This window comes from Macaca nemestrina, chromosome 14 (assembly GCF_043159975.1).
Source record: "Macaca nemestrina isolate mMacNem1 chromosome 14, mMacNem.hap1, whole genome shotgun sequence".
Classification (NCBI taxonomy): Eukaryota; Metazoa; Chordata; class Mammalia; order Primates; family Cercopithecidae; genus Macaca; species Macaca nemestrina.
Genome location: NC_092138.1, coordinates 27667304 through 27693894, shown reverse-complemented (window position 1 = coordinate 27693894; position 26591 = coordinate 27667304). Strand labels below are relative to the sequence as shown.

The following is a 26591-nucleotide window of genomic DNA, read 5'->3' as shown; positions in this document are numbered from 1 at the left end:
ATATCTTTGTTAACTTTCTGTCTCGTTGATCTAATGTTGACAGTGGGGTGTTAAAATCTCCTATTATTCTTGTGGCAGAGTCTCAGTCTCTTTGTAAGTCTCTAAGGACTTGCTTTATGAATCTGGGTGCTCCTGTATTGGGTGCATATATATTTAGGATAGTTAGCTCTTCTTGCTGAATTGATCCCTTTACCATTATGTAATGACTTGTCTCTTGATTTTTGTTGATTTAAAGTCTGTTTTATCAGAGACTAGGATTGCAACCCCTGCCTTTTTTTGTTTTTCATTTGCTTGGTAGATCTTCCTCCATCCCTTTATTTTGAGCCTATGTGTGTCTCTGCATGTGAGATGGGTCTCCTGAATACAGCAAACTGATGGGTCTTGACTCTTTATCCATTTGCCAGTCTGTGTCTTTTAATTGGAACATTTAGACCATTTACATTTAAGGTTAATATTGTTAAGTTTGAATTTGATCCTGTAATTATGACGTTAGCTGATTATTTTGCTCGTTAGTTGGAGCAGTTTCTTCATAGCATCGATGGTCTTTACATTTTGGCATGTTTTTGCAGTGACTGGTACTGGTTGTTCCTTTCCATGTTTAGTGCTTCCTTCAGGAGCTCCTGTAAGGCAGGCCTGGTGATGACAAAATCTCTCAGCATTTGCTTGTCTTTAAAGGATTTTATTTCTCCTTCACTTGTGAAGCTTAGTTTGGTTGGATATGAAATTCTGGAGTGAAATTATTTTCTTTAAGAATGTTGAAATTGGCCCCCACTCTCTTCTGGCTTGTCGAGTTTCTGCAGAGAGATTCGCTGTAAGTCTGATGGGCTTCCCTTTGTGGGTAACCTGACCTTTCTCTCTGACTGACCTTAACATTTTTTCCTTCATTTCAACTTCATTTGAAATCTGATAATTATGTGTTTTGAAGTTGCTCTTCTCCAGGGGTATCTTTGCGGCATTCTCTGTATTTCCTGAATTTGAATGTTGACCTTCCTTGCTAGGTTGGGTAAGTCCTCCTGGATAATATCCTGCAGAGTATTTTCCAACTTGTTTCCATTCTGTCCGTCACTTTCAGGTACACCAATCAGACGTAGATTTGGTCTTTTCACATAGTCCCATATTTCTTGGAGACTTTGTTCGTTTCTTTTTACTCTTTTTTCTCTAAACTTCTCTTCTCACTTTATTTCATTAATTTGATCTTCAGTCCCTGATACCCTTTCTTCCACTTGATTGAATCAGTTACTGAAGCTTGTGCATTTGTCATGTAGTTTTCGTGCCATGGTTTTCAGCTCTATCGGGTCTTTTAAGGACTTCTCTACATTGGTTATTCTAGTTAGCCATTCGTCTAATCTTTTTTCAAGGTTTTTAGCTTCTTTGCGATGGGTTCGAACTTCTTCCTTTAGCTCAGAGAACTTTGATCTTCTGAAGCCTTCTTCTCTCAACTCGTCAAAGTCATTCTCCATCCAGCTTTGTTCCATCTCTGGTGAGAAGCTGCGTTCCTTTGAAGGGGGAGAGACGCTCTGATTTTTAGAATTTTCAGCTTTCTGCTCTGTTTTTTCCCCATCTTTGTGGTTTTATCTACCTTTGGTTTTTGATGATGGTGACGTACACATGGGGTTTTGGTGTGGATGTCCTTTCTGTTTGTTAGTTTTCCTTCTAACAGTCAGGACCCTCAGCCGCAGGTCTGTTGGAGTTTACTCGAGGTCCACTCCAGACCGTTTGCCTGGGTATCAGCAGCAGAGGCAGCAGAAGAGTGAATATTGCTGAACAGCAAATGTTACTGCTGATCGTTCCTCTGGAAGCTTCGTCTTACAGGGGTACCCGGCCTTGTGAGGTGTCTGCCCCTACTCGGGGGTGCCTTGTGGTTAGGCTACTCAGGGGTCAGGGACCCACTTGAGGAGGCAGTCTGTCCGTTTTCAGATTTCAAACTCCATGCTGGAAGAACCACTACTCTCTTCTAAGCTGTGAGACAGGGAGATTTGTATCTGCAGAGGTTTCTGCTACCTTTTGTTTGGCTATGCCCTGTCCCCAGAGGTGGAGTCTACAGAGGCATGCAGGCCTCCTTGATCTGTGGTGGGCTCCACCCAGTTTGAATTTCCTGGCCACTTTGTTTACCTACTCAAGTCTCAGCAATGGCGGGCGCCCCTCCCCCAGCCTCGCTGGTGCTTTGCAGTTAGATCTCAGACTACTGCGCTAGCCATGAGGGAGGCCCCGTGGGTGTGGGACCTTTTGAGCCAGGCGCAGGATATAATCTCCTGGTGTGCCTTTTGCTAAGACCCTTGGAAAAGCACAGTATTAGGGTGGGAGTGACCTGATTTTCCAGGTGCTGTGTGTCACGTTTTCCGTTGGCTAAGAAAGGGAATTCCCTTACCCCTTGTGCTTCCTGGGTGAGGCGATGCCTCGCCCTGCTTCGGCTCTCGCTCAGTGACCTGCACCCATTGTCTGGCACCCACTGTCTGACACGCCCCAGTGAGATGAACCTGGTACCTCAGTTGGAAATGTTGAAATCACCTATCTTCTGTGTCACTCACGCTGAGAGCCGTAGCCTGGAGTGGTTCCTATTCGGCCATCTTGAAACTGCTCACCCATGTCTTTTTTTTTGAGACAGAGTCTTGCTCTTTCTCCCATGCTGGGGTACAGTGGTGCGATCTCGGCTCGCTGCACCCTCTACCTCCTAGGTTCAAGCAGTTATCCTGCCTCAGCCTCCCAGTAGTTGGGATTATAGGTATGTGCCACCACACCTGGCTAAGTTTTTTTTTTTTTTTGTATTTTTGGTAGAGACAGGGTCTCACCATGTTGGCCAGGCTGGTCTTGAGCTCCTTACCTCAGGTGATCTGCCTCGCTCCACCTCCCAAAGTACTGGGATTGCAGGCATGAGCTACCACGCCAGGCTTTCTTTTACTAGTTTATTACATTAGCTGTGTGCTCATTTTTATTGTTTAATAAATAATAATTAACACAGTGCTCTTAATTCTTCCAGATTTTAGTCCTCAAGGGCTAGTTCTTTGATTGTTTTTTTATAGATGTTAATGATCAGAAAATTAAATCTTTGGGTGTCCTCAGTCAGGTCACTGAGAATTTACTTGGGGTTTGCCACTAATATCAGCCTCAGTTACAGATGTGGCTGATGTGTCTTAACTGTAATCTTCTACTCATATGTTTTATAATTTTTCTGAAGCTAATCTGTTATTTCTAATCACTGTGTAATGTGTATTTTATTAAGACTACAGTTCGGGTTAAAGATTCAATTCCCTCATTGCATTACTTTATAATTGGTAGAACAAAATAGGTAAGAAAGTTTTGTGGTGTTTGTTCCAAGGTTAGAATGGAAATAATTGTTACTTGCTTGAAAAAATATATGGCTGTATTTGTGGCATTCTTGTTCTGTCTTCCCCCTTCTCCCTACCCTATTCCATCATCTCATGATTCTTAAATTTTCCTTTCTTTGGTTTTTCTAAATTTCATGTATCCTGTGTCCATTATTACTGCTTCTCTCACTTTGTCTTTTGATTTTCCTTATTTTTTCTAAGATTGATTTGCATTTTTCATTTTTCTTCTTTTTTGATTTACTCGTATGTTTATTTTTTCTTTTCTTACCATCATCCCATTCACTCTTATATAATGTTGTCTTAGTGTGCCAGTTATTTTTTTTTTTTAACAAATACTCCTATGACATGACAGGCATCACTTTCACCTACATGCTGCTTTTTGTTTTTCTTTTGACCCATTTTCATTTTGTTCTTTCTTTTTTTTTTTTCATTTTTATCTTTTATACTTGAGTTTCTTTTACTTCTTTATACATCCCTGTATCTCTTCTTTATTGACAGATTAGAGGTAAGTTGCATTTTCATAGCCATTAGGATATGTTTCAGAGAACAGGGTGGACATCTGAGAATCTGAACTAGTGATAGACATAAACGCTTAGTGATTATCAACACTGTTATTAAATCATTACATTGGTATTTACTATTTCTGAAGTTGTCCCAGAGGACAAATTTTACATTAATAAACCTGTTTTGATATCAAAACAGTCTTTTCTTAGATTTGGTTTCTGCCTGTATCTTGATTTTTAGTATATGTGTTAGTTTAAGCTAGGGCATTAACTTCTGTTTGTTGAATTATTTGCAAGGAATATGAAAATGTTCGTCAGGAATATGAAGAAGTAAAACTAGTTCGTGACCGAGTGAAGGAAGAGGTCAGAAAACTTAAAGAAGGGCAGATTCCTATAACACGTCGAATTGAAGAAATGGAAAACGAGCGTCACAATTTGGAGGCTCGAATCAAAGAAAAGGTACTTTTTGGGTTCAGTTTTGGATTATCTGAATTTTAGTTTAGCAAATATAAAAATATTTTGCAGGTGTTTGAAAATATTTTCAAGGGTTTCTTGTATCTCTCATTTCTTAAGTTTTTAAACCAGAAATTCTGCCACCATAGGACTTTCAAGGACATACTCATTACTATTGAAGTGTTGCTGCTTTATAGGACTTCCAAGATATAAAGAGAGAAAAGTGAAATACGATTTTTTTTTTTTTTTTTTTTAGTTACAAGAGGATTCATAGTGGTATTCCTGGAAACACTGAGCTTTTTTTGTGAATATGTTATATATCTGCTTTGTAATTATACACCCTTTTGAAGGAAGGCAATATAGAAAATCTGATGTTTTTGGAATGGGTATAGAATAATACCCTATATTTTAAAAGAATAGATTTTTTTATGACTATGGCTTCTAGAAACCTTTGGTGGATTTTGAAGTTAGAGATTATTTGAGAATTGTTTACATTCCTGCTTCTGAAATAAAACAATATAGGCAGATCCAAAATTGTGCATGAGATTTTGGAGATTCATGGATGCACTAAAGTCAAGATATTGACCCCTACTTAAGAAGTTCTGATGTGGCTGGGCACAGTGGCTTATGCTAATCCCAGCATTTTGGGAGGCTGAGGTGGGCAGATCATTTGAACTCAGGAGTTCAAGACCAGCTTGACCAACATGGTGAAATCCTGTCTCTATGAAAAATACAAAAAAGTTAGTCCAGGCATGGTGGTGCAAGCCTATAAGTCCCTGCTACTCGTGAGGCTGAAACAGGAGGATCACTTGTGCCTATGAGGCAGAGGTTGCAGTGAGCTGAGATCTTGTCACTGCTCTCCAGTGTGGGTGATAGAGCGAGGCCCTATCTCAAAAAATATATATGATAAAAATTTAAAAATAAAGAATTTCTGATATCAATTGTCAGTTGGCTCAAGTATGTAGAATTATTTGTAATTAGACCAGTGGAATTTATGCTATATATAGGTTAATTCTATGAAACCAGAAAACCATTCACAATCTTTGTGGACTGTATACCTCGACGTTGGTCACTGCTTGAACATGGGTGTCAGTGATCATAAAGGGTGAATCTTAGCCTGGCAGTGCTATTGGGAAAAAAATGTGTGAAACATGATTTCTGCTATTGAAAGGTCATTTAGGAGAGAGTGTGTTACAAACTTAGCAGTATTTTTTTTTTAGGCATCTTCTCTATTTTTGAAGATTGTGTTTTCTTCTCATGTGCATATGCTACTCCAGGTTTTTTGTTACTGAATTTAAGATTGCCATTTATACAGGTTTGACTAATATAAGTTTTATCTTTTGTTTGTAAAAAAGAAGTTATGTGGAGCTCTTTGATTTCGAGATGTGATTGTACTTTCTCTTTTTAGGCTACTGAAAGTCAGAAAAATGACTTCTTGAGCTAGATTGTACCAGATACTATGTTGAGCAATGCTTACTGAGTGAGAAAGGCCATATCTAGGAATATAAAGTAAACTTTGTAACAGAGGAAATGAATCAACAGTTTTGACTTTGCTACTATCATGTCAGAAAAGCTCCACTATATCTTAATTCTAATACAGGTTAAAGTGAGTTAAAATTATTGCACTCAAGTCCAGAAAATTAAACAGTTACTAAGATCAGATAAAGGTTTTAGGACTTGATCAGGTCTGATTCTGAAAGAGAGTTGCTATTGGTCATTTTAAATGTTAGGGGGAAAAGGAGTTGTAGACATTATCTAGACAAGTCCCCTCATTTTATTGTTAAAGATACTGAATACCAGTGATAACACGACTTCCTCAAGGATATGAAACTAATAGTTGGCAGTCATTGTTATGTTAATGATGGTTGGTTGTAGTTAAGTTGTGAATTTGTAATTGCTTTTTTTTTTGGTTCTTGAATTTTCTGTTACTGCAAAACTACTTTTGTAGTGGAAAATATGTACATAATAAATTTCAAATCTCTTAATTAAGGAAACATATTTAACCCTTTCTTTGGTCTATTTATAACAGAAGCCCAGCTATTGTTATATTAGGCTCATTGTCAAACATCCATGAGCCTAATTTTTTTTTTTTTTTTTTTTTTTTTTTTGAGACGGAGTCTCACTGGTGGCGGGCGCCTGTAGTCCCAGCTACTCGGGAGGCTGAGGCAGGAGAATGGCGTAAACCCGGGAGGCAGAGCCTAATTTATTTATGTGAAAATCTGCATGGCCTAAGATGTTTCAGAATTATTTTCCTAAAGAAGTGATCCTGGATTCTGAAGTGGTACCTTATGTCAGTCTCTAGTAAAAGTAGTTATTAGCACCCATAGCCTTGCAACAGGAACACAATGGTTAGTTTTGTTTAATACTCATGCTATTCTTTTTTTCTTTTTTTTTTTTTTTGAGACGGAGTCTCGCTCTGTCGCCCAGGCTGGAGTGCAGTGGCTGGATCTCAGCTCACTGCAAGCTCCGCTTCCCGGGTTTACGCCATTCTCCTGCCTCAGCCTCCCGAGTAGCTGGGACTACAGGCGCCCGCCACCTCGCCCGGCTAGTTTTTTGTATTTTTAGTAGAGACGGGGTTTCACCATGTTAGCCAGGATGGTCTCGATCTCCTGACCTTGTGATCCGCCCATCTCGGCCTCCCAAAGTGCTGGGATTACAGGCTTGAGCCACCGCGCCCGGCCAATACTCATGCTATTCTTCTTCTTGCTCGCTCTGTTCCAGCAGAAAACTTTTTCCAACACTTGTAATTTTTTTTTTTTTTTTTTTTTTTGTAATTCCAGGCAGGTGATAAAGTGTTATGGACGGGGCATAGCCTTTTGGGTCACACAGACCTGTATTTTAAATCCTCACTCAGCTGTCTGACCTTCAGCAAATCATTTAGTCTCTCTGAGTTTTATTCTCCTCAGTCAGGTGAGGACAGTAATAGTAATCTTTATGTTACATGATGAGCGTGTATGATTTAAGCATACATACATCAGTGTTACTAGCATCAGAAAATTAGTTTTCCTCTATGGGAAGAAACTATTGTCTCTTGGCATAAGAGATCCACCAGAGATGGGATTTCCTAGGAGAACTCACAGCTAAGATTTATTACAGCAAAAGGATGCAAAACAGTCAGTAAAGGGAAAATGCCCTGAGAACAAAGTCTGGAAGAAACCAGGCACAAGCTTCCAGGGGTCCTCCCCCAGAGAAGTCACACAGAATGTGCTTAATTCTTCCATCATCAAATTGTGGCAACACTTTTAAAGTCCTGTCTACAGGGGAAGTGCATTACAGACTCGGCACCCAAGGTTTTTATGTGCATTGGGCAACTAGGCATTCTAGCAGCACGTACTCAACTTCCAGAATGCAAGAAGGAAAGCAGATGTTCTACATCAACCACATTGTTTGTACAAACGTGCACAGTGAGCCACTCTTATCAGTTAGGAAATGGTAGAAACACTCCCAAAATCCATGTTTCCAGACAACAACAAAGGACCGACCTTGCAAACAAGCCTTTCCAAGAGTAGTAGTCTTAGCCTATAATGTTAATTCTTTTCTGTATAGCCCTATTCTCTACTGTGTTTGAATTACATATTATATGTGTTAATGATGTATAATGTGTCTGTAATATGTCATGTATGTGTTTTATGTGTTAATGAAAAATATCAAGGAGGTAACATGTGGTATGATAGAACTCTATATTTGAAATCAGACCTGATTTTTTATAATTAGTTTCCATTTTTTAGCTATGTATACAGGTTACTTGGCCTCTTTTGATCCCTACCAGTCAGTAATATTTGTCCTGATTATCCTGTAGGGTTGTTTTTAGGATCAGATGAAATAAGACAGGAAGATAAATGTAAAGAGAAAAACATGCATGCGTATTACTGCAACTGTTTATTAATATCATTAGGAATAACCTTTTATAGACTTGCAAATAACTGTTGGTATTTTGTTGATAATTATGCATTTTGCTTGAAATAAATTGTTCTGGGTTAACTCTATTTGAATGGACAGGGCCATATAATTTGCTTGCATGAGTTTTTAACTAACTGTCCCTCCTCCTCTGGTTTAATTTTACAGGCAACAGATATTAAGGAGGCATCTCAAAAATGCAAACAGAAGCAAGATGTTATAGAAAGGAAAGATAAACATGTAAGGTTTCATACTACTAAAATTTTTATTACATTAAAATTTGCTCTAACTTTTGTTTTCAAATACAGATGATGGGACAGATTCTTGTTGGGGAATGGCCAAGATCCTCTGCATTCTCTATTTCTTAATCTGAGGGAAAGTAAGATTTGGAAGTATAGTAGTTGCTCAGAGGACAATTGTGAATAATTTCTCAAAGCTGCTAGTAGCTGTGCCTTACGATCTTTGTAGCTGAGTGGCTGTACTTTTTTAATAGGATAATGGTGGATTTGGTTACCTTAATAGCAAAAATTAAGCTCTAAGGGATTTATTATTTTTTTTAAACACAGAAATAGACCTTTTATTTTGAAAAATCAGTGATGACATTTATGTAGAAAATGCATATGTACCTTTATGCATGATTGAAATTAGTGAGACAAAGTATACTTAAACTGTGGAACTTTTCATCTTTTTTTTAGTTTAGTTTTGTTTTGTTTTGTTTTTGTTTTTGTTTTTTTTGAGACAGGGTCTCTGTTACCCAGGTCGGAGTACAGTGGCGTGATCTTGGCTCACTGCAGCCTCTGCCTCCCAGGCTCAAATAATCCCCCCACTTCAGCCTCCTGAGTAGCTGGGACCACAGGTGCATGCCACCACACCCAAGTACTTTTTTGAATTTTTGTAGAGATGAGTTTTTGCCGTGTTGCCCAGGCTGGCCTTGAACTCCTGAGCTCAAGCTATCCACCTGCCTCAGCTTCCCAAAGTGCTGGGATTACAGGCACGAGCCACTGCCCCTGGCTGGAACTTTTTATTATATTTTTATTGTTGAGTTTTATTCTGTTTTGATATAATCTTGGTTTATAGCTTCAATTTCTAGAAATGAAGACACGTAAAACTTTAACCTACTGCAGGTAAATTATTGCTAAGGAAATATCTTGTTTTAATTTGTAGTATCCTGTTGTTTTTGATATATGCAGCTTCTCAATCTGAGAATATAAATTAAAAGTTTTTAAAGGTTTTTTTCCTTTATAATATTGTTTTCTCTTGGTAGATTTTTGTTTCTTTTCTTATTTGGTTTCGTGCTTTCTTCCTGGAGTCTTTCCTTGTTTATCTGGGAGCCTTTGGTTCTCTTTATAGTTAAGGGTAAGGCATTGAAAGGCTGATTACAAATTTTTTATGTGTGGGTGGGCCTGATGACAAAATTATGTTAGGATATTAGGTAAGAAAGTGGGCTCTTTTGCTAACAGGTGCCCAAATATATGTGTGTTTGTATTCTTCAGGACCATTCTGAGACTAAATTTTGAAATTACCTGCCTTGGGGGTAGACATGTAACTTCAGGCATTTCTGGTAGTTGAAGCATTATGTTAATCTCCTAGTTTTCAGCCTCACCGCTTTTTCTATCCCTTTATTTTAAGTCCCAGGTGGCTCACTTAATTTCTCCAAAGAATTAATCGCAGATGTTCACAGAAACAGCTTGGTTGTCAGTGTTATGTGCTTAGGGTTGTGTATGTTGGGGTAAGGGTATTGGGATAAGAAGGAGGATATAGATAATTGCATTCTATGTGATGTTGTTTGTACTTGGCATTTCCTAGTCCTAAGAATCTCTGGGGTTTTTATTTGTTTTTATTTTTTAGAAGGAATAATCAGTTCTTCACATCCCTTTCTTTTTCACTCACCCTTTACACTATGGTTCCTATAATATAATATACTACTAAATTAGTTATTTGTTTTTCATCTTCTAAGTATTTATTAAACTTTCCATTTACTGATCTCTCTTCCCTTCCTTTTGTCCTGATGGGATGGATCCCTTTTTACTCCATTTTTACTCCATTCCTATTATTTTATTAGAGTTAGGCAGAAAAATACATAAAACTCATCCTGTATCCCCAGACACAAATACAAGGTTGGTAGATTGCCTCATGTTAAACTTCCCTTGCATTCCTGTCATAAATTTTAATTGATGTTTTAATATATTGCTGTATTCAACTATGAAATTTTGTATTTAGGATTTTTTGAACTTTGTGAGATTGGCCTATAATTTTATTTTTTGTTCTATTCTTAATTGGTTTTGTTTTCAGGCTTGTGCAGACCTGGTATATAATTTACTACTCCTTGGATCAGTTTCAATCGTTTATATTCCTTCTCTTCCTGTCACTGATATTTGTGTATCCATTTTTTTCCCCTTATCATATTTGCCAGGACTTGTCACTTTGATAAGTCTTTTCAACCAATTTTTTTTTAAATCAACTTTATTTTTTGTTGACTAATAATTTCCTCTTTCTTAATTCATTTTTTCTGCTTTGAGTATTTTTTAACGTTCTTGAATTGTAAAAAGCATGTTTCTTTTATTTTTCATCTTTCCTAATTTTTAATAAAGGCATTGTAGGATATAAATTTTTTTCTGGGCATCATTTGGCTACATCTCACATGTATTGATTAGAAGGCTCTTCGTTTCAGTTTAAGATATTATAATTTTTATTTGAATATTTTCATTCATTTGAGTTTACCTAGCAGTTCTTACTGTTTTAATTTCCATGGATATGGAATTTTTTAGGCTTTTAAAAAAATGTCGAGTTCTTATACTGCTTTATGGTCAGTAAATGTGGCCTTACAACTTTTTTAAAGAATTTTTTAAGACTTTTTTTGGCTTTTATTGTATATTTGATTTTTGTACCTATTCTTCGAAAACAATGTGCATTCTGTCTTCAGGTGTGGAGATATGTGTACACCCACATACATACATACATTAGAATAGGCTTACTATAATTATGTATACTCATATGTTCTACTTTTTTGTTAACCTACTCGATTTAGTTTTTGTTGTTGTTGCTGCTGTTGTTGTTATGAGATGGAGTCTTGCTCTATCTCCAAGGTTGGAGTGCAGTGGCACAGTCTCGGCTCACTGCAGCTTCCGCCTCCCAGGTTCAAGTGATTCTCCTGCCTGAACCTCCCAAGTAGCTGAGACTACAGGCATACACCACCACGCCTGGCTAATTTTTGTATTTTTAATAGAGACAGAGTTTCATCCTATTGGCCAGGCTGGTCTCAAACACCTGACCTCAAGTGATCCACCTGCCTTGGCCTCCCAAAGTGCTAGAATGACAAGTGTGAGCCACCGCACCTGGCCTGATTTAGTTATTTTTAAGGCGTCAGTATCTCCTTCTATGAGTATAGATTTGTCTGTTTTTCCTTGTAATTATATCAGTTTTTGCTTCCTAGATTTTAAAGCTTTCTTATTTTGTTTTTATTTCTGTACCATGTTTTGCTTTATGTGCTGTAAATAATACTGGGTTTGTGTTGAAATTTTTTTCAATTTGATGGGAAATTAAGGAGTTTAAACAGATGAAGAAGTTTAAACAGTTCACATTTACTGTTTTGTTTTCTACTTATTATACTTTTTACTTGATTCCTCTTCTCTTTATATTTTCTGTTTTTGTTAACCAAGGTTTTCTCATTCTATTTTTTATTCTATAGGTGGAAAGTTCTATTTAGTCCTATTCTAGTGATTATCTTAAAATTTTAAGTGACACATTTCTAACAAAAGAGCTCATCAGTATCTTTATTCTCCCACCTAATTAAGAAAAAAAAAATTAGCAAGCTTATGTTTTCTCTTTCTGTACTCCCATGTCAGTATCATCAGAAATTTGACTTGTGGTTATTTAAAATGTTATTTTTTTTTTATTGCCAGTATTTACATGTTGGGTATCTCTAATATGAAATCTAAAAATGCTCCAGAACCCAAAACTGTTTTGAGTGTGTTGACATGATACTGAAAGGAAATGTGCTTTAAAGCATTTTGGATTTCTGGATTAGGGAAGCTGAACCTGTAAGTATAATGCAGATATTCAAAGGTCTTAAAAAATTTGAAATCCAAACCACTTCTGGTCCCAAGCATTTTGGATAAAGGATAATCAACCTGTGTTTAGATTTAATAATATGTTTTGTTGGTTTATTTGATCGTGTTGCTTTTGTATTATACTCCCTCTGGCTTGCTAGGAAAGGAGAAATAAAGAGTTCTCGTTTGACTAAAGTTCCATCCTTTTTTTTCTTTTTTTTTTTTTTTGAGACAGAGTCTCGCTGTGTCGCCCAGGCTGGAGTGCAGTGGCCAGATCTCAGCTCACTGCAAGCTCTGCCTCCCGGGTTTTTACGCCATTCTCCTGCCTCAGCCTCCCGAGTAGCCGGGACTACAGGCGCCCGCCACCTCGCCCGGCTAGTTTTTTGTATTTTTTAGTAGAGACGGGGTTTCACCGTGTTAGCCAGGATGGTCTCGAACTCCTGACCTCGTGATCCGCCCGTCTCGGCCTCCCAAAGTGCTGGGATTACAGGCTTGAGCCACCGCGCCCGGCCTAAAGTTCCATCCTTTTACTTTATGCCTATATGTGTCTTTGCATCTAAAATGTGCCTCCTATAAATAGTAGATAGTTGGACCATGATTTTTTAGTCCTCATTAGCATAAAATCAGATATTGCAGAAAGGGTCTTGTTATGAATAATAAAAGACACTCCTGTCACTCAGAAAATTCCAAGGGTTTTAAGAACTCTGTGCCAGGAACCTAGGAACAAAGACTAAATATATATATTTACACCACAACAGTTCTTTTATATTGGATAGGAAGGAAAAAAAAAGTTATAAACAACAAACTACATTTATGTTATATTTTACATTTATCTTTTTAATTACCTTTACTGGTTCTCTTGATTTCTTTGCGTAGATTCAGAGTACTGTCTAGGGTCCTTTCATTTCAGCCTTAAAGATGCCTTTTAGTATTTCTTGTAGGGGAGGTCTGCTAGTGACAAATTGCTTTTTTGTTTATCTAGGGATGTCTTAAGTTTTTGTTTGTTTTTGAAGGATAATTTTGCTGGATATAGAATTTTTGGGTTTTTTTTTTTTTTTCCAGCACTTTGAATATGTTGTCCCACTGCCTTCTGGCCTCCATGGTTTCTGATAAGTCAGTTGTTAATCTTATTGAGGATCCTGGTACATGATGAGTCACTTTTTTCTTGCTTTTAAAGTTTTCTCTTTGTTTGTTTTTCAATGGCTAATCATATTTCTAGATGGGAGTCTCCTTGAGTTTATCCTGTTTGGAATTCATTGAGCTTCTTAAATGTGCAGATTAATGTTTTTCATCAAAGTTAAGAAGTCACTTTTCAGTATTTCTTCATATATTCTTTCTGTCTCTTTTCTTTTTTGAGACTTACATATTTTGATATGCTTGATGGTATCCCACAAATCTCAGAGACTGTTAATTTTTTTTTTTTTTTCTGAGATGGACTTTAATTCTTGTTGCCCAGGCTGGAGTGCAATGGCACGACCTTGGCTCACTGCAACCTCTGCCTCCCAGATTCAAGCGATTATCCTACCTCAGCCTCCTGAGTAGCTGGGATTATAGGCACCCACCATCACAACCAGCTAATTTTTTGTATTTTTAGTAGAGACAGGGTTTCACCATGTTGACCAGGCTGGTCTCAAACATCCTAACCTCAGGTGATCCACCCACCTCGGCCTCCCAAAGTGCTGGGATTGCAGGCGTGAGCCACCACACCCGGCCCTCTGTTTATTTTTCTTGATTCTTTTTTCTTCCTGTCCCTCAAGCTGGATAATCTCAATCAACCTGTCTTCAAATTCACTTATTCTTTCTTCTGCCTGTTTGGATTTGCTATTAAGACCCTCTGTTAATCTTTCATTTCAGTTTCTGCATTTTTCAAATCTACATTTTTCTAGTTGACTCTTTTTTATAATTTCTGTGCTTTTATTGATACTCCATATTCAGTGAGATATTGTTCTCTTCCTTTCCTTTAGTTTTTTTTGATATGGTTTCTTTTAGTTCATTGAACATATTTAAAATAGCTGTTTTAATCCTTTTCCTATTTAGAAAAAAAGTACATGCAGCTCACTGCCAGCATTCATTTAATTTTACATAAACACACTCTGAGACCTAAGGAAATGTGACTAATTTTCAATGTGAAAGTAAGCACCGCCGGCAAGTATTCTCAGGGCAAGCGAAAAAGGGTTAAAGCCCCTTTGTCTTATAAGTCCATTTCTGTACTTCCCCAGGGACTTTTTCTATTGGCTGCTTTTTTCCTGAGTATGGGCCATACTTTTCTCCTTTATTTGAATGTGTTACAAGTTTTTGTTGAAACTGAACAGTTTAAGTCACATACTCTAGCAACTCTGGAAATCAGTCCCATTCCCCTACCCAGGGCTTGATGTTGTTGCTATTTCTTTGAATATGTTGTTGGTGTTTGTTTGTTTAGTGACTTTGCTAGTTCTTTAAAGTTCTTATTCTTGGTCATTTGTGGCTACTGAAGTCACTACTAGGTTAGTTTAGTGGTTAGCTAATGACTGAATCTGTATTCCCTTAAATGCCTGGAACCCATATGTTTCCCAGTCTTTGTTGAGGATCTCTGTGTGTATGTTGGGTCATGCGTTCAACATTCAGCCAGGCACTATTTGCACTTTACTGAGATTCAATCATTTTTCTTGAATAAATGCTCCTAAGATTGTTGAAAACTTTGGTTAACTCTGTCTCAACCTTCGCTTCCTATTTGCACACAACCTCAGAGTGAAACAGAGATGAGAACTTAGGGTCTTCTCAGGCGTTTCTGGATCATGTATATAGCCCTGGGCATGCACACAGTCCTGCTAATGGACATGACCTTCTAGAATCCCAGGAGCTTCCAAAACCTCATATGGTTTGGGGAGAAACTCATTCCCCAGCCTTTTCTTTTAAGATTTTTGGTTAGCTTATTGTTTGCTGTAACTGTTACCTGCTTCACGCAGCTGTGTTGTTAAACAGTTGCTTCTGATTGTTTTTGACAAATGCATCCAAGGAAAAGGCTGTTTTGTAATGGTGAGCTGTGAATCAGGTCAAATACAGACAAGCCTTATACAAGTAAGTTTTCTCAGGAAACTGCCAGGTAGATCAGATAATGACATTTCTCTAAGAATGAGGATTTATTAGGTTGGTGCAAAAGTAGTTGCATTTTTTGGCCTTATAAAGGAGCTCCAGACCTGTTCATATCTCTCCAGTGGTTGCTAGACTATCAGGGAACCCCACCCCCGATATTCAACATGGGTTCTTTCCTATTTCCCTAAACGTTGGCTGGTCTGAGAAATAAAGGGAAAGAGTACAAAAGAAAGAAATTTTAAAGCTGGGTGTCCAGGGAAGACATCACATGTCGGCAGGTTCCTTGATACTCCCTGAGCCATAAAACCAGCAAGTTTTTATTAGCAATTTTCAAAAGGGGAGGGAGTGCACGAATAGGGTGTGGGTCACAGAGATCACATGCGTCACAAGGTAATAAAGTATCACAAAGCAAATGGAGGCAGGGCGAGATCACAGGACCACAGGAGGGGGAAATTAAAATTGCTAATGAAGTTTTGGGCACACGTAGTCATTGATAACATTTTATCAGGAGACAGGGTTTGAGAGCAGACAACCTGTCTGACCAAAATTTATTAGGCGGGAATTTCCTCATCCTAATAAACCTGGGAGTGCTACAGGAGACTGGGGCTTATTTCATCTCTTCGGCTTCGATTGTAAAAGATGACTGCCCCCACGGGGGCCATTCATAGGCCTACCCTCAGGGACGCATTCTCTTTCTCAGGGATGTTCCTTGCTGAGAAAAAGAATTCAGTGATATTTCTCCTATTTGCTTTTGAAAGAAGAGAAATATGGCTCTGTTACGCCCGGCTCACCAGCAGTCAAAGTCCAAGGCCATCTCCCTTGTTCCCTGAACATTGCTGTTATCCTGTTCCTTTTTCAAGGTGCCCAGATTTCATATTGTTCACGCACACATGCTTTACAAACAATTTGTGCAGTTAATGCAATCATCACAGGGTCCTGAGGCCACATACGTCCTCCTCAGTTTACGAAGATGATGGGATTAAGAGATTAAAGACAGGAAATCACAAGGGTGTTGACTGGGGAAGTGATAAATGTCCATGAAATCTTCACAATTTATGTTCAGAGATTGCAGTAAAGACAGGTGTAAGAAATTATAAAAGTCTTAATTTGGGAAGCTAATAAATGTCCATGAAATCTTCACAATTTGTGTTCTTCTGCCGTGGCTTCAGCTGGTCCCTCCATTCAGGGTGCCTGACTTCCCACAACACTAGACTGCAGGTTTTCACTATGATTGTGGGCTGTTGCTTTTCAGGGATACCACATGAATGGAACAAGGGATTTAGGAATGAAGCAAGTTCAAAATTCTACAGAGCTTGCTGTTTTTAACTGAGATTCAGCCATTTTTCTTGAATAAAGGCTTCCCAGATTGTTACAAGCGTTTGGTTAAATTCCAGAGTCCTGAAAGAGTTAATTTTGACAATTTTTGTCAGTGTTCTCATCACTTTTATGGAGAAGATTTCTGGAGTTCCTTACTTCATTCCTGATGATATCCAAATCTTTTCTGTATCTACAGAAAAATGTGGCTGGGATTTTAATAGGAATTTCATTAACGTTTGGGAAGAATTGAAATCTTTACTATGTTGAATCTTCTGATCTATGAACATGGTATGTTTCTACTTATTTAGATTTTTGATTTCTTTCATTAGCATTATGTGGTTTTAGCAACAAGTCCTCTGTGTGTTTTGTTAGATTCATACCTCTGACTTAGTTTCTTTTTTTTCTTCTTTGGTAGATATTTTGGCAGTTTCTGCATAGGCAGTCATGTCAACTACAAATGGGGACAACTTTCTTTCTTTCTGTTTTGTATGCATTTAGTTTTCTTGCCTTATTGCATTGGCTACAACTTCAGCACTCAAATAAGAGTGGTGAGCACCGAAATCTTCACCTTATTCTTGATCGTAGGAAGAAAGCATTCAGTTTTTCATTATTCAGTATGTAATAATAGCAGGTTTTAAAATATATATATATGCTCTGTCAGATTCAGGAAATTCTTACACATATTCCTGTGTTTCTGGGAATTTTTATGTTGAGTGCATATTCAATTTTGTCAAATGCTTTTCTGCATCTATTGATATGATAGTATAAGTTTTTAGGTGGTTAATAAGTGATGGATTATATTGATTGATTTTTGACTACCAAATCAATGTTGCATCCCTCAAATAAACCCCACTTGGTTGTGGTGTATGAGTGTATAATTCTTTTTATATATTGCTGAATTCTGTGTTAAAGGATTTTTGCGTCTGTATTCATGAGTGATACTGTTTTGTAGTGTTTGTATTCTCTGTCTGCTTTGATATTAGGATAATAACTAGCTTCATAAAATGAGTTGGGAAGTGATCCTTCCTTTTCTACTTTCTGAAAGTGATTGTATAGAATTGATGTTTATATACTTTAAACATTTTGTGTAATTCTCAACTGAAATTCTCCGGGCATATAGATTTCTTCTTGGAGGGAGTTTCAAAATTTTGTTTTCAACTTCCTTAATAGCTATTAGACTAGTCAAATAATCTATTTCATATTAGGTGAATTGGTCCTTTTGTCTAAGTTGTCAAATTTATGTATGCATAAATTCTCTTATCCTTTGATATGTATAGAATCTGTAGTGATAACCCTATGTCATTCCTGATACTGGCAATTCCCCCCTCCCCAACCCCCCAACTCTTTTTTTAGTTAATCTTGAAAAGGTTTGCTAATTGTATTGATTTTTTTCGAGGAGGCAGTTGTTGGTTTTATTGATTTTTCTCTCTGTTTTCTGTTTCATTGATATCTGTTCTTATCTTTATGATTCCCCTTCTGCCTGATGTAGATGGGCTCATTTTTTATAGGTTCTTGAGGTGGAAGCATAGATTATTGATTTGATGCTTTTATGTATACACTTAGTGTTATACATTTTCCTGTTATCACTGCATTAGCTGTGCCCCACAAATTTTGATATGTGATATTTTTATTTTCATTCAGTTTATTGTATTTTTCTTTTCATTTTTCTTGAGATCACACAATTTGTTTATTCAGTAACCTGGTATTAGACATTTAGATCATTTCTAGTTTGGAGCTACTACCAGTAGATCTGCCATAGATATTCTTCTACCACTTTTTGTATGGTCATATGCTTTTATTTCTCTTGGATAATTTCCTAGGAGTAGAATATCATAGGTGTGCATTCAGGTTTTTAAGGAATTGCCAAACTTTTCCAGAATTTTTGTAAATTAATTGTAATTAATAAAAGTTGACTTGTGATGGCTTGGAATTTTTGTTTTTAACGGTCCTCCATGAAAAATTACACCTTCTTACAGTGTAATTTGAGAAACATTTCTCTGGAGTAGCCAAACATTTCTCTGGAGTAGCCTTGGAGGGGTTAGATTTAGGTAGCTAAATGGAGTCTCCTTACATTGTACAAAGTAAAACAATGAGTAAGGATGTAGGTAAAGTGATAGATTTAAAAGCAAGAGAAGGAGGGAGTACTCTCATTATAACTTCTATTAATGGAATGAATATGAGGCAAGGTCATTAGCTGAGTGAGTAGAAGGAAGGCAGCAATAAAGGATTAAAGGAGCAAAAGGTATTAACTCATCTCAGAAAGAGAGCACAAGTTTGTAAAGAAGTGTAATAAGTTAATCTGGTAGTTTTGAGTGTCCGTTTAAGTTTTGTGGCCATAGATTTAAAGTGAGACCAGTTTTTGAGGGTTTCTTTCATTAGTTCGGTTGCTTAGATATAGATCGTTAGAAGGTATATAGATAGGTTTAATTGGAACTGGGCTTTTTCCTGGCCAGTGTGACAAGAAAGGTCAAGGGATCTTTGAAAGGGAGTGGTTATAGTGTTGCATTGTGGAACCTCAGCTGATTAAGGAAAACAAATGTAACAAGGTAGTGGGGTTAATGGATTGCACAACCTCGTGGGGGTCAAAAGATAGAGTAGGAATACCAGAGTAAGTAAAATGGAAGAAAAGGAAATAGTGACCAAAGAATAGAATTATGGAAATACATTTTTCAGAAGTGGTATGATTTGGAGGGCTTTATGATCTAGAACATAACCCTCCTTAGTTCAGTAGACAGGTGGCTGAGGAAAGGTTAGGGAAAAGATTATTGAAGTTGAAGAAGTAAGGGAACACAGAGTCCAAAGAGTTAGATTGATTTTCTATACATATGTTTAAGTCACATGATGACAGGCATAATCATGGAGAGAGGAAGACAGTGAATCAGGTGCCAAAGTCGCCCCTGAATGGATAAGGTTGGGGAGGATTTTCAGGGAGGTAGTTAACATAGCAAAGGGGTAATGGGTGACCAAGTCTTACCCCCTGGTGTTCAGAGGAACCAACGTGGGTATCAATTAAAGGAGGAAGGAGTACAGTGGGGATTAATGAGGACCCCTTCCCCAGCTCTGTGTCCTGAAATAATGGTTTATGGCAGGAAAAGGTCACCACTGGAGAGGGCTCTGGGGAGAACAGGTATCTTCCAGAAATAGCCAAGTTTCCTTTAGAACAAGAAGAGGGAACATTCAGGCTGGGCATGGTGGCTCATGCCTGTAATCCCAGCACTTTGGGAGGCCAAGGTGGACAGATCACGAGGTCAGAAGATCAAGACCATCCTGGCCAACACAGTGAAACCCCATCTCTACTAAAAAAAAATACAAAAAATTAGCCGGGTGTGGTGGCGGGTGCCTGTAGTCCCAGCTACTCGGGAGGCTGAGGCAGAAGAATGGTGTGAACCCAGGAGGCAGAGCTTGCAGTGAGCTGAGATCTCACCACTGCACTCCAGCCTAGGCAACAGAGCGACACTCTGTCTCAAAAAAAAAAAAGAAGAGGGAACATTCAGAGAAATTGCGGATATAGAGCAGTATGGAGACAGTATCCTAGTGAAAGTAGGTGATCTAAGAGGTTTAGACTTACTGTACCTGAGCAAAACATGGATATTAGTCAGAGTTGGACTAATGTGATTAGTCATGGTAGTTTCTTGGATGAAGGTGACAAATGAGGTAGTGTTCAGAAAACTTAACTGAAAGGTAAGGGATCATTGGGCTGCTTTTCAGTTTTTCAGGTCATTATCAGACAAAGACCTTCTCTTGGTACGACTTTATATGGTAGGCCAGTGATTTTCAGTAGTTTGGTGGTCCCTGTTTTGCTGAGATTGCAGAGGTTCTATTTGTTAGTAATTCTTAATTCTGTATCGTCTTTAGTGTTTAGTGATTCTTAATTCTATATTGTCATCTGTGACATACCCATTTATTTTCCTGAATCCCTTGAATTTCCTGTTACCTGCTTTTAGGCCCATTGAACATTGTTAATGTTCAGTGACAAACATGAATGTATCTTAATTTTTTCAGATATATTTTCTTTTGCTTCTGTATGTTTGGTTATAGGAGAGAGGATTTGGGGATATGTGCATTTTGTTACTGCCAAAGCTAAATTTTTAGAAAGGAAAAATCAATACCCGCATTTCAATAGGAGATGGGATAAAACGTGATATATCCGTATCACATCATGCACAAGATGTTAGAATTTTATTTTGCAAGGACATGAGGGATAATGGAAAATTGCTCTCAATACATTTTTAGTGATGCCATTTAGTAAAAAGAATATATATTCTACAGGCAGATATAAGGAGGCATTAAAATGTAAAAGTTTACCGAGGCAGGCAGATCACCAGCTGGCCAACATGGAGAAAACCCAGCTCTATTAAAATACAAAAATTAGCCGGGCATGGTGGCTGCACATGCCTGTGGTCCGAGCTACTCGGGAGGCTGAGGCACAAGAATCACTTGAACCCAGGTTGCAGTGAACCGAGATCACACCACTGCACTCCAGCCTGGGCGATAGAGTGAGACTCTGTCTCAAAAAAAAGTGTAAGGACATTAAGATTTTAAGTTATTTTTATTTGTTGTAAGTCTCTGTATTTTCAGTAGTGAATGCATTATAACTTTTATAATGAGGAAGGAAAGGGAGTAAATCTGGCTTGGAAATAAAGCCGGCTAAAACAGATTACGTAATGTGTTAAATTTATCTATTTTAATGCAAAATTCTAGTTGTAAAATGTAAATTGGGTGTATACATGTATATTTGTTTATATGTGTGAGTCTTAAAGAAAATCTTTACTCTGTCTTAGGTAGACCATGGTTTTGATAAAAATTTCACTGACATCAAGTGGCAACTTACATAGCTGGTTTTAAAAATATAATTTACCCTGAATATAAGTGAAGGAATCTAAACACATAGGTTGATGATTAAAATCTCACAATATTAGTCTGAAGTATTGGTAGAAAATATTTCCATTGGAAGAAAATAGTTTATTTCTGTTTCAAATTACAGGTTGAGTATCTCTTATCCAAAATACTTGGGACCAGAAGTGTTTGGATTTCAGATTTTTTCAGATTTTGGAATGTTTGCATATACATAATGTGGTATCATGAGAATACGACCCAAGTCTAAACACAAAATTCATTTATATTTCACATACACCTTATACACATAGCCTGAAGGTAATTTTGAATGATGTTTTTACTAATTTTGTGTATGAACCAAAGTTTGTGTATGTTGAACCATCAGGAAATAAAGGTATCGCTGTTTCAGCCACCCATGTGAATGATCTGTGGTTGATGGCATCACCATCATTCCTGACTCTGTATTTATATGCTACTCATAAACAATCATTTTTAAATACTTATTCACACATAAATGCTTAACAGTAAAAACTGACATACAACTAATATAGTGAAAAAATAATGTGTTCTGGGTAATTTGTGGTGTCATGTCAGCACTAAAAAAATTTCAGATTTTGGAGAATTTTGGGTTTGGGATTTTTGGATTAGGGATATTCAACCTGTAATGGGGTGACTTGTAATCTTTATTATCATTTTTATTATTTATGGAAACTGTATCACATATGCCACATGACTGTTTTAATTTTGGTCTTATGGCAGGTAGTATGTATTTCCTGTAAATACCTAGAAATCCGTTGGGCTTTTAAAATATTTTTTTTATTTAGGAAATATTTAATGAGTGCTGATTATATACTGAGCACCACTTGAAGTATTTGAGATATATTAGTGAATGTGTAAAACAAAGATACAGGTAGTCTGGTAGAACTGGTAATGTGCTAGTCTAATTCTCACAGGACACATTTTAGTGAGGAAAACACCTATGTTATATTGTTTGCATTTTAAAAGCTATATTACTACAAAAGTCTTATAAACCAAGAGAAAAACAGTCTCAAGTACTAACGTACTTTTGTTTTATTAGATTGAGGAAATTCAGCAGGCTTTAACAGTAAAGCAAAATGAAGAGCTTGACCGACAGAGGAGAATAAGTAATACCCGCAAAATGATAGAGGATTTGCAAAATGAACTAAAGACCACGGAAAACTGCGAGAATCTTCAGCCCCAGATTGATGCCATTACAAATGATCTGAGACGGATTCAGGATGAAAAGGCATTATGTGAAGGCGAGATAATTGATAAGCGAAGAGAGAGGGAAACTCTAGAGAAGGAGAAAAAGAGTAAGTTTTCATAAAGTTAGAATGAAATGTTTATAAAATGTAGATATATCTCTGTTGATGGGCTTTCTTCTTTCGCTGGTAATTATTTTCTATAAAATGTTCAAGTTGCCTTCTTGAGGAAGCTCAACTCAGTTCTTCCAGCTTCATACCTTAATTACCTGTATCTATCATATACTGTAATTTCCCATGATAGCTGACCACTGTCTTCTGTCAGATTATGGCAGTTGATTTAATTCTCTATAAGTGCCTAGCTTTATTTTCTTTACAGAGTCACTCAGTATTACTCATATCAAATTTAAGCTCTTTATTCTAGCCTTCATAACCTTCTGTTAGCTTAGTTCCTTGAAACCTGTCCAATTTCATCTTTGGTTTTCTTTTTTGTAGACCATGTGAATAGATCTGTGGTATTTGGATAGGGATTTTATATTCTGTCTGCTCAATATATATGACTAAGATCAGTTTAAAAAAAAACATTTTTATATGTTTATCAAAGTATTAGATGTGTATGGTGAACAAAAAAAAAAAAAGAAGAACTAGAAGGATTAGAAGGGTGGCACAGCCCCTTTTTTTTTTTACCTCCAAAGCCAATCAAGAGTAAGCACTTTTAACTCTTTAAGCAGATTTTTTCTAGTAGTCCTTCCATATATGTCATGTTCTTATTTCACTATTGCTTGATTAATCAACTTTAGACACTATCTTTTTGTATTTACTCTAGATGTAGATTTTACCTTATAAAACATCTCTATTACAATTCTTCAAATGGGATTATTAATAATGATTTTTATTATTATAAATAATATACATATCTTTTTTTGGTCATTTAACAATTGTCAGTATTGCTTCAATCCACACTTCATAAGCTATACGTACTCCCTCTCATCCTGGCTTCTTACTTCCCTCCCTTCTCACGTTCCAAATTATCTCATTTATACTCCGGTTTTTATATTTTCAAGGCCGAAAACATTTAGTGTTTTATGTGCTTTATTTATGGGTTAATTCTAGAAGTTTAGAAATACTAAGTATTGTTTATTAAACTTGCTCCTGGTTGAACCAAGTAGTGTGTTATAATTAAATTTCCCTTCATTGATAGCTTTTAAAAAGCTTTTAACTTTTTTTTTTTTTAATTTGCTTCAGCATTTTCTTAAATGGAAGAGGGGGAAAAAAGCTGTCTTATCAGGCATTCTCTTGAGTTCTGTAGCCTTCTGTCCTTCTCCTTGCATTTAAACTGGTTGATCTTGAGGTCTGCATGCTTATCATTTGTAATTTCTCTCATGCCTTTTCTGTGTTATAAACCTATTCCTGAATTCCATGTCTCATTTTCTTACATCATGGCCTTATTTTGTTGGAGTACATTTTCAGGTAACCTTCTAAGAAGACATATTTGGGGATTAACTTCAGAGTCTTTTCACCCTTTAAAATATTCTTATTTCATCATCCCCCCTTTTTTAGTTGTGTTGTATATACAGTTCTAGAATGAAAATATTGATTTTTCTTCCAGAATTTTGAGGGTCTATTGCTATTTGTCTTTTGATAGGAAATGTAGTGTTTTCCTTGTGGGTTGGTTTGTTTGTTTTTGTAGGTTACCTGTTTTTTATATTTGATAGTTTCAGGATTTTGTGTTTTCCCAGGTTTTTGGACATTATAGAATGATTTGTTCAGGTCACATCTTTTCCACTATATGAAGTACTTGCTGAATGGTGTTTGTAACCTTTAGATCTAGGGTATTCTTTTGTATTATTATTAGATTATTCCACTAATTAAAATTTTCAGAGAAACAAGACTTTGTTTTGTTTTACAATTTTAGGTGTGGATGATCATATTGTACGTTTTGACAATCTTATGAATCAGAAGGAAGATAAGCTAAGACAGAGATTCCGTGATACGTATGATGCTGTTTTATGGCTAAGAAGTAACAGAGACAAATTTAAACAAAGAGTCTGTGAGCCCATAATGCTCACGGTAAGAAACTTTGTTCATCTTGGTGGTATTTGTTTTATTATTGTAATCATTATAGATTTTTGTTTTAAGATGTTTAGTCCCAATATTACCCTGGTTTTACCTGATCTGACTTGTGGCATCTGGCATACTGCTGAATCCATCCATGAGCTTTTTAAAGGTTCCCTGATTAATGAGGGTAATAACTGTCATAAAACCTGTGCTTTTTTCTAGAAAGAGGTATAAAACCAGCAACTTATTGACCTAGAATCATGTAGAAAATTAGTATGGTTAGCTGGTTCCTTTAGGCACTTGTTATTAGATTATAGTAGGGATTAGATTAAAACCTGCTGAAGAGGTAGAAAGCTGCTGTAAATATGTTGATTAAAGGAAGAAATCTAAGAGGATAGGCAAGAAAATCACCTGCTACAAAGAAAGGGCGTTCTTAGGATTTCGAAAATGAAACCAGTACTTTATCGATATCATAAAATATTTGATAGCTTTTATTGATGATTGTGCGTCATCAAGAATAGGTGAAGCTCTATTTAATAAATCATCTAGTGAAGTGTGACCATGGATTTACTAAGATGATTGCCATCCAGACTCTTTAAAATAGTAAGTTTTGCACACATAAAAAGATGAAATAGTAAAAAACTAACATTCTTTGCTAATGATATGTTAGAGCAAACTTAAAGCTTATCCTAAGATTACGTAAGGATTATTTTTGCTAGATAATTTTTTTTCGTTAGAAAAGAATATATCCTTTCAGGATTCTTGAAAAATTCTATTCTCTGTAACTCATGTTTGTATTATACTTTATTAAAAATCATTTTATATAGTTTTCAATTTTTTACCATATCTTAAATTAGCAAAGTTAATATTCGTAACACTCTCTTATTCACGTGTTATTAGAATATTAGAATATTTTTGCTAGATCAAGAAGATAATTTCTATTTTAGATGCAGACATAAAATAGCAGACATTTGATTAGTCTGATGAGGATTGAAAGAAAGTGTAAGAAAAAATATTTTGACCCTTACGAAAGTTATAATGCAGGTGTAATTGTTAACATTTTTACTAAAATGCCAGTGTCAAAATAATACTTCAGAACTGTATTAGATTTGTCTCTTCTTGTCATTTGATTTTCTAATAGTAGCATATATCACCAAATCAGATTACTAGCTGGCATATATTTCCATTTTAAATTACATTCGAATCTTTGAGATAAAGAGATATATTCTGCTTTTTACCCTTTTCAAACTAACCTTTCACCTTTCCTGCCACCTTCCTACATTCATATCTTCCATGCAGTTTACTCACCTTTCTAGGTCTAGTTGAAATGCCACTACCACATACACAAGTGAGCAATATGCAAACTTAAAATTTTAGTCGTATAAATGGTTATTTAGCAGTCTATTTCTAGGATTTATTTTTAACAATTCCAATCTAGAATTGGAGAAGTGTACAAAGATTTCCATATGAACTCCTCACAGTAGTAGTTATAGCAAAATGATGGAGCAAAAAAAGAAAATTTATGAAGATACTGATTAAATAAATTACTTTATATCCTTATAATGGAATACTATGCAGCCCTTAAAATGCTGCTGTAGGTCTCTTTTTACTAATATAAAAATAAATTTGTGACATGTTAGTAGATCATAAAATAGGTTATGGAATAGGATGTATGGAAAAATTTTGTTTAAAAAATCATAAAGCAGAAAGCTGCCATCAACCACCAGATATCACAGAGTGCTGCGTCTCCTATATCTACCTATCTGTATCTTGCTACTTTGGTTGTGATGATATGACTGTGAAATTCTTTGGAGAACTTTGACAAATACTTTATTCACTGAACTCATGAAGAGAGGG

At 36.5% G+C, this 26591-nt stretch overlaps 1 protein-coding gene across 3 annotated transcripts in view; it reads left to right on the top strand.

The window, feature by feature from the left end:
- Positions 1 to 26591, top strand: part of LOC105498655 (structural maintenance of chromosomes 5) — a 104155-nt gene that overhangs the window by 25976 nt on the left and 51588 nt on the right. For all 3 annotated transcript variants that reach the window (XM_071077685.1, XM_011770884.3, XM_011770883.3), the window contains exons 7-10: positions 4127 to 4288; positions 8348 to 8419; positions 22532 to 22787; positions 24592 to 24746. In XM_071077685.1, the coding sequence (XP_070933786.1) occupies positions 4127 to 4288; positions 8348 to 8419; positions 22532 to 22787; positions 24592 to 24746 (645 nt within the window). The remainder of the gene's footprint in view (positions 1 to 4126; positions 4289 to 8347; positions 8420 to 22531; positions 22788 to 24591; positions 24747 to 26591) is intronic.